This window comes from Brachycentrus maculatus, unplaced genomic scaffold, assembly GCF_059751285.1.
Source record: "Brachycentrus maculatus isolate JH-2025_06_01 unplaced genomic scaffold, ASM5975128v1 h1tg001186l, whole genome shotgun sequence".
Taxonomy (NCBI): Eukaryota; Metazoa; Arthropoda; class Insecta; order Trichoptera; family Brachycentridae; genus Brachycentrus; species Brachycentrus maculatus.
In genome coordinates, this window is record NW_028281873.1 from 54248 (window position 1) to 63831 (window position 9584).

The window sequence follows — 9584 nt, forward strand, 5'->3', positions numbered from 1 at the left end:
CTATGGGTCGATCTTGAGGATCTTGGAAAGAATGTCCTTGGCGTCCTCAGACAGATGCTTAGGTATTTTGTATTAGCCGGCGAGTATCTTTTGATAAAGCTTAGATGTTTCTGGGTCTTCGAAGGGCAGGCAGCCACAGATCATGGCGTAGAGAATGACACCGCAGCTCCAAATGTCGACCAAGAGAGCCTCGTATTTATTTTTGCCTTCGATCATTTAGGGGGCTGCATAGCAGGGAGAGCCGCATGCAGTCTTCAATCTTTCTTACTTCCTGTAGGTGTTGGATAGTCCAAAATCGACAATTCGGATGGTATGATCGTAGTCGATCAGCAAATTCTCGGGTTTTAAATCCCGATGGACGATGTTTAGCTTATGGAGATATTCAATGCCTCCAATAATCTGCTGGAATATTTTGCATGCTTCGATCTATGGAATTCTATGATTAATCGTGTCATACTTTACTTTTTGCACTTGACAATGTAGTCGAACAGCTCCCCACTCTCCATATATTCCATGATTAAAAAGAGTTGCTTTGGCGTTTCGATGATCTAATAAAGCTGTATAATGCTGGGATGCCTGATCAGCTTGAGAATGTGGATTTCACGAGACACTCTTTCCACATCGGCAACATCCACGATTTTATCCTTCTCTAGTATCTTCACAGCCACTTTCTCCCCCGTGAGGATATGAGTTGCCGATTTCACCTTCCCGAAAGTTCCCTTGCCGAGTGTTTTTCCTAGAATTGCGAAAATTTATACCAAGGACATACGCTCCAATAGTCTTGGTATGACTCGGATCTAGTTCCTCAGCCGTTAGCCGTTGCTCAGTCAGGAATTAGTTCATTCTATTAATATTATTGCCTATACAACATAACATTCAACCAATTCAAATTCCTATAATCGTAGAGCGAGTTCGAAGATAATCTCAAGTTATATCAAAATGCACCAACGCACAACAAATTGCATTTAATATGCATATAGATAACTCAGCATTAAATACGCGATGCAATGTATTATAGTAAGTTGTTAAATTTGGAATGGCTGAAGAAAAAAACTTCTTAAAGAAGTGCCCACTCATTGAGCCTTCATCTGACGAATGGAAGATCATTGAGTTTAAGATGCAGCTGTCTTTGGGGACCACTGCTGCAGTCATCAAAAAGATATATAACATTTCTAACACGCATGTCAGCAGTTCATTCAGCAGCTACGCAAAGGGAAGTATCATCCTCGAGTCTTTTGTCGAGACTGATAAACTCACAGAGAATAACAAATTGTAGAAGTTAACTCAAAAGGGTTTTGATATCGGCGAAGGAGGCATGATCTTCAATGTCGGTTATAATCGGACAATAGATGTAAAAGCTCAGCGAATATTTAGTTTTGTAATGTGTAAAATAGCTGTGGGGAAATCCTACTGCTACGCTGCGCATAAGTATCATGATAAGGCTATTGAATGCCCCTAAGGTTTCGACTCGATTTATCTGTACAACGAAGATTAAAATCCACAAGTATTTCTACACAAATATGCGCTGTTCAAAAACTAACAAATCTACCCAAGCTACTTGATAGATTTTACGATAGATTCATTCAAATAACAGCAGTCGAAGCATCCGCAATGTGACCATTGCGTAAAGAATCCGCCTAATTTCGCAAAGATCTACTGTGTGACTTAATAAGCACATTTTTGCTATGATTGTGACCAATAGTATCATAACTCCTCGAAACTAGGGTCCAAGCATCAGAAATCTGACATTTCCGAAAAGCCTAAAAAGTTTGGAGTCTGCCCCAAACATGAAGACTCCAATCTTGAACTTTACTGTTCTGTCTGCTATGAAGGCCTGTGCATAAGTTGCAAGATAAATGGAGATCATACATCAGGGTAGATGGGACAGCATCAGCTATTGAAGCTAAAAGATGCATACTCCGACATATCCTCCAAGGTTAAATAGATCGATCCCAACATTTAGCGTAGGAAAAATCAGCTCACTGAAGATCTAAGCAACATCGATCTTAAAATCAAATAAGTCAATACCAAGGCCACGCAAGTATAAGAGCAGATTTACGCTCACTTTCAAAAAGCATTGAATTAGTTGCATTTCTAAACTCAGAAAAAGTTGACATTCCTAATCGGTGACCAGCTCGAACTCAAAAGGCAATTCGACCATATACAATGGCTTGAAAGTTTCCTCAGGTACTCGCTAGAAGTTCAAGAACCGCATTAGTTCTTGCAAAGCTGGTACAAATACTCTAAGTACAAGAAGTAAATGCTGAGCCTAAGCAATTTGGCAATAAACACAGAAGTGAAGGCCGATATGAAACTCTAGGGCAAGATTTACGTGATTTGCGAAGAGAAAAGTAAAAAGGGTGCCTAGAATAATACTAATCAAAACTGGCCCAACATTGTAGCGCCTACATTTTTAGAAACCCCTGTGAAGCCGGGCCATGACAAAAATAACACTGTTGACAAGCTTTTGGGATCGACATACTTGCGGAAAACGGTCTTTAAGAAGCATTACTCTGACAAGATAAAAAACATCGGAAGCTAGCCCAACTTCGCAAAAGGAAATAACGATGCTAGAATTCCAAGCATGAGCAGTGCCCCTGATCCACAATGATATTAATTATGCCTAAAAACATTAAAATTTTTATAATTTGGTTGACTATATGGCTTATTGAATCAAGATGAAATGAATATACTATCAGTTCAACTTAACTCTTTGACTTGCTCTCAGTGATTAATGCATTTTGCATTAGCTACTGGGAACCGGCCAAAGAATCAAATCAATTTTGATCTTCATTTCTTAAACTGTCCTCGCTTATCATAAAGTTCCATGAAGACAGGAAGCCAATAGACTATTCTTAGTGGAGCAAATATCTTTATTAGTTCAAAGACTAATTTGGTTCCTGATACTGTTGATAGCTCTACTCTTCATTTTAGTTTCGCATCCTTTCCTCCGAACTGTTGATACTCACGAAATTATCTTTCAGCAATGAGTTGTTATGTGTGTTCCAGTCTTATGAGGATTTCTTTTTTTTGCTCAATCTCTTTTTACTCCCTCCGATGATGCATGATTTCAGAGTCTAAAGCACATCTTAGTTTTAAATAATTATATGTGAGTTCCTTATATGGCTTATTAATTCTGAGCGAGCTTCCTTCAAAGCATAGAGAAAGAGTTCTTCATCTACATTTGGTGTCAGGTATTATTTGAATAAATTAAAACTTTTATTGTTCTTTAGCTTTTCAAGAGTGTTTTCATGGAAAATTAGAAGTGCTTGCGTCTTATTAAATTTCTTTTTCTTCTTCAATTGGCAGAAATAATCTCTTATTAGAATAATAATTTTATTTTTGAGCCTGGCATTGCCATGTTCTTCGTTCTTCACTTAAAAATTTGTCAGAAGATCTTTGAGGCTCTCATATACATCTCGATAGAAATTATCGTAGTGTGACATTGTTGGACTTATGGTAATAATTATAAATAAATTTTTGATAAATGATAAAAAATAGGACATGTAAAATCAGCTTCCATGATATTTCCTCTACATTGCATAATTGTAGCAATGGTAGAGCCGGATGAAAGCAGTTTTGTTACTGCGGCAATACCATTCGTTTATCAAAAGTCTTTTATTATTTATTTGCCTATTAACATTAAATAAATGCATTATCGGTATGCAATATAATTATTGAATGGAATTATTAAAATTAACATAAAGGATCTTTGAAAAGCGAGCAACCGTTATGAGTAGACACCAGAGGATAATGGTCATGCTCGTTATATTTAAATGCTTTAAGTTAGAATGGTATTATTTAAAATAGACTGCATCGTCGATGCTGGTTTATGAGATGAAGGATGGCATTGACTAACTGATTATGAAAAGGAGTTTGCTTCATTATAGGTCCACGCATTCTTACTCGCCCTCTCTTCCGATAAGATAATATGAATTTATTGGCTGCTCGGACTCTGATCTTTTTTTAAGGTAGTTCTTTAGGAGGTTAACCATTGCAGGGGCAACATTTTGTTTTCTGTTTGGACTTAGCTCGGGGCGCAACTGCTCCTTTTTATCCCGAATATATCCCAAATCTATCAACTTCTTTCGGGTGCAAAGATCGAGTCTTTTTTGGTTGTTGGCATTGAAGAAATCGATTTTGGAGGACAGGTATGTATACAGTCTGGTGTTCTCGTTGCGAAAGCTATTTGAAGAAAAGTCAACAAGGTTATACGCAGAGATTGACTTTTAGTGGCGAGTAAAATTCTTGGGGGAGGATTTATTGTGACGGTAAACTGGGCTGGCGATGGCTGGCAGATTGATTGGCTGCGTGCCTTTCTTATTTTCGAGGTCGATCGTCCTACTGTAACTCTTCCATGCTTTGTTCTATCTGAGTCTGCTTGAATCATTTATACTATGCAAATACTGCTCCTGCATCAAATGCTCAAATGCAATAATAATAATCGCTTTCATTAATTATCGATGCATTAGTGCAACTAAACAATCGACAAAAGGTTGTTTATAATTGCACTTTATTTTTACCGCATCTCCTCAGCGATGGCATCAAGATATAGTCAGCATTGAGAATAGAAGATTGGCTGGTTATTATTTACAAGATTAGAATACTGCAATATTGATAATATTTATAATATCTACGATATTTTGCACTTCACTTTATAAGATTAATTAATTTCACGTAAAGTTCTCCTCAACGAATGAATTTATATGAATCTGCTTGGAAAAACATCGTAAAGCCAACCCAAGTGCAGACCAAAAAATACTTGCTCGGCCCTTCACACCGCGTGATTGACGATCATCAAATTGTCCGAATCGATTTGTAGGTGATGAATCGAAACAATAAAAAAATTTAAGGATTCATTTTCTATTCTCCCACGATCTAGTCAGAAATTACATTGCTCTATTTGCATGGAAATGGCGGAAGTAAAGCAGAAGCCATGCCATTTGTACAGCTCATCCCCAAATTCAAAATGAATATTGCTGCTTTTGATTTTCTGGGGTGCGGCAATAGCGATGCAGAAGTGCTCACTTATGGAGTCAACGAAGTCTTCGATATCCGAGACATGCTGCAGGAAATAAGAAAAAAGCTAGCAGAAGTCACCAGCACGAATAAAGTGGGCAGAATTACTCTTTGGGGCCGAAGCATGGGGGCTCTATGCTCGATAATGTTTGCCGAAATGTACTCCTACGAAGTGAGCGGACTCATACTGGATAGCCCGTTTAAGAGCTTATCGAAGGTCGTTGATAGGATAGCCAGCAGATACGTTCCCTTCCCCAATTTTACAATACGGCCGCTGCTGTATTTGATCAAGAATAAAGCTTCGGAGGAAGCCAAGTATGACATCTTCTCAATAGACTATTTGAATATTTTTCGAAAGCTCAACCATAACATGCCGATCCTATTTATTTTCAGTCACTTCGATGGGGTTGTCCCAGCTGAAGAGGTATTTGAGTTTTACAATGCCTACAAAGGGCCCAAGGATTTCTGCCAAATCTATCAAACTCACGACGAAGATCGAAACGAAGATCTCTATAAGCAAGGGATGATGTGGCTAACAAGGTCTAAGCGCAAAAACATCGAAGGGCTCATGCAGGCAAGAGAGCAGCTGTATACTTCTGACAAAAAAAACAAGGAATAGAAGGTCAGCTTTTGCTGATCTCAATAATAAGGTGATCATTTATACGATTATCATTATCTCGCATCTAATATCATTCAGGAAATCACAACTCTGAGTTAACTCTCGCTATCGGCAAATATCCACTAAAATATATCAAATAATAAAAAAATTTAAGGATGTTTCGATTATTCCCGTTGCGCGACATAAATTCAAATTTAATCTACAAAATCATTGCTGCGCAACTTCCTTTTATTCCGCTACTCCTTTTTACTGCGAAACAACTAAAACAATGGCAACAAGGAAAAAAACAAAGAATAGCATATTAATTCCAAATAAATACAACAAAATAGCATTATATGTATTTGAAAATATGACATTTGAAAAAGGTGGAAATGGCAATAGGACATTCAAAAGAGATGCCCAACACAGAACTGGAGCGTTCAGAGGGCCAAAGAATTTTCGTAAGGGCTCAGGGTAAGTTCATGAGAGAGGAAACCCTAATGCAAGAAGAAATACAAGTTCAAACGATGGTCCTGCACGATTCAGGCCGATTCGACACCAGAGGGATTCAAAGGGGTTCAAAGATAATGGGCCTCGGGTGGTAATCAAAGATAAGGAGGACCTTGACCGACAAATGAGAGAGTATTGGATTAAGACAGGCTCATCAAAAGGAAAGGAATAGGTGAAACGGGGAGATCACACTTTAGCATCCCAAAAGATGAATGAGGAAATGGATGACTATTGGAAAAAGGCGAAATTCAAAAAATAAGAGGATGCACAAAAAAACGTTGAAGCCTGATCATTGATTAAGGGCAAACCTCAATTTATCTGATGAATTCGTCGATCAAATAAATGAACGCTATGAATTAAGGAAAATTATAGTATCATTTGTTTTAATTGAAGTCTTCGCAGCACCTCCATAGCTCAGAATTATCAAAGTTAACAATAAATAAGCGATGGTCCATTGATTTCATGCCTTCCCTATTTCTTGTATAATGATTCGCACTCGAACTGTGGAGTAATTCGTCCTCCTAATATATTAAATCCTATGGATGACAAGTTTTGTTGGAGTATCGTTAAAGAAAAAATTGTTATTGGGATTGCTTTGCTGGATTTCTGGAAGTGATTTGCTTGGAATCCTTTTCATCAGGGATATTCTGGTGGTTAAGTTTGGGATTTATTGCATTATTTCGGAAGCTCATGAATGTTTATCGGGACTTCCGATAGGTTTGATAGTCGTAGAGGTGAAATCGATGTTAGTTTTGAATTTGAGATTTTCGGTCCAAAAGTTAGTCAGGATTTTGAGCATAGATTAAAAAGTATACTATTCCACTTTCCTGCTTCAACAAAATGCAGAAAATCTCGCTCTCGCAGTTCAGCATCGAAACTATATCCTACTTGCTCCATTGTTCTTCGAATTATAGTTTCTCCATTAAGATAGGCTTGCAGTTCCGGAGTGGGTTCGAGTATGCTGATAGACTCTTGATTTGGCTGCGATTGGCTCTGAGAGTCGATGAGAATTTGATGCTCTTCCGGAGGAGAATTCGCTGGTATTATCTCTTGTGCTGGCCTATTTACTGAAAAATTTATTTAATCTTCATGTCGCCCAAAAACAAATCATGGCTGACATAGCCTTTTGGGTTTTTTATGACTGCCTTTCGGAAAAGACGATGGTTATTCAGACAATAATCCGACAGTAAGTACTCGCATCTCTTTGCAATTTCAATGAGATATAGTATGTTCGTGTCCATTTATATGTCAGCCCTCATTCCCAAATTATTTAAATAATTGATGATATGCGCATGGATTGGGAATAAACAATATTCATTAAATCATTTGGCGGCTCTCTTCGCTATCTTTGCCTCTTTTAGGATTTTTTTGGTCTTCACAACCTTTTTACCTTGAGCCACGGTCTTTTCTTCACTCCCTTTTTTGTCTGTGATCCCCTTTTTTGGGCCTTTCTTCGATTGGGACTTGGCATTAGGCTTTGATTGGGACTTAGTTTTAAGCTTTGGATTCCCTGCTTTCTTTTTTTTCTTCTGCGCGTTAGCTTCTCGAGTGAACTTACTCTTTTTTTTAATGAAGCCTTCCCCCTTGACCCTGGGGGCATGATCGAATCCGAAGCTTAGTGCCAGCTCATCAACAAATATACTACTCTATAAAAAGACGCTCTTCAGCTTGTTTTATTGATAGTTGCGGATATAGGCTCCGTATGCATAGAAAGCAGCCCTATTGATATCATAACTCTTCTCCACCAATTCTTTTATTTTGCCGTTGATGTCCACCAGCTTGTTCGTGGTGTACTCGCTGTTCACGAACACGATGCCTGCTGATATATTCGAGGACTCCTCAAGAGCATGAAACTTTTTTTCGATGAAGTTCAGGTACTTCTTCAGCACAGCAGGCAGTAATACAATGAATTAATCGAGACTTTCTTTATTTTCATTGTTGCGACTGAGAATGCTGTATAGCTGTGTATAATCTGAAGGGATATCCATGACGAGGATTGTTCGTGGCTGGCCCGCAGGTTTGAGGGCACTGCTTGTCAGGAATTAGTTTATAGTTGCGCATTGCACATTCTGATAAGATCCAATGTTCATGAGCAGGAACTCGTAAAACTTCTTTTGCCTATCCGATGCAAACAGAGCCAGTATCACATGGTGTCTGTGGTGGGCCATACTGAAGATCATTTCGCTGTAATGATTGAAGCGAATGAGCGCAAACTTTACTATAGCCATCACTGTTGATTTTATTATAATATTATCAAGTCTGCATCCAATTCCGATGCTCCAATTGAGAATACGCAGCATTAACCCCGTCCTCCTTATAAAATGATGAGATGATGAGAATTGACATCGACTTTGATAAAAATAACCTTTGTCTATCAAATAGCTTTTCTGCAAAAAAGAAAAAACATTTGTTTCAAAGTGTGGATCCTCTAAATTACATTTATTTCAGCATTGCATAAATAAGTATAAATAAAATTGCATATCTTAGAAATTAGAAAATACTTACGAATGCAAATTAGAAAGATTCCATGCATACTAACAACAATTGCTTAAATGCTTTCCGAGACGGTCAACCGCCAAAAGAGGCAATGATTTACTTCCGTGTAGAAATCACCAATTTGTCAATTTGATTAATATTAAGTTGTGTCTCAGTAAGTAGATGGAAGGCGAGCAGAAATGGGCTCTTGTACCAAAAGCTAATCACATCATCTATACGCCTTAGCCCTATGCTGATTTTAATGGCTGGCTGCATCCATACCTATGCCTCCCTGTTTGCCCGATCGTCGGCCGATATAATAAAGGATAATATAAACTTGGAGATGTATTGCTTGACTTAGACTTCAAGTGCAAATTCGATGAGGAGTCCCACCGCTATCGTTGCGGAGACTGCTTCATTAACATCCCCTAGATTATCGTAGACAAACTTCGGAATATTCCGGAGGTGATCCCATATAATCGCCCGAAGAACCTAAAGAAAGGGGAATTAGTGCATGAAATTGCTCACTTCGCTCAGCCAAAGATTTCGTTCCATTGGATTATTTCCTTCGGAGCAGTGGGAAAAGGTGAGAAATTGCTTATCCTTAGATTTCCTGAACTATCTGAACCACACTTATTTGTTCGATTAGTCGGTCTTCGAAACTGGCAAGTTGCTCAATACTACATTCAACTTGCCCGTTCTCCTCAATATGCCCTAAGGCTCCGGATTATGGCCCAAGTAAGTCGAAAGAGGAATTTCTATTGACGAGTTCCGAAGTGAATATTTGTCAATTCATTTAAAAGGAGGCGCTCCAGCCTTCAGTCCGAACAACATGCGCATTGGGATTGAAGGAATGAAAGAAGTTAAAGCTTCAAACCCAGCGGGGAACAAAAACAAGAACAAAGGCAAGAACCCAGGCAAGAATAAATGCGAAAATAAAGGCGAAAATAAGGCTAAGGCCGAAGAATTGTAATAATAATAA

At 38.3% G+C, this 9584-nt stretch overlaps 1 protein-coding gene across 1 annotated transcript; it reads right to left on the reverse strand.

Annotated features, from left to right (window-relative positions):
* LOC148299314 (uncharacterized) lies at positions 1 to 8355 on the reverse strand. Its single transcript, XM_088276205.1, is given in 5 exon segments — positions 1 to 436; positions 472 to 745; positions 7518 to 7773; positions 7873 to 8007; positions 8194 to 8355. Coding segments are annotated over 5 exon segments (1263 nt in total).
* Positions 8356 to 9584: the final 1229 nt, after the last annotated feature.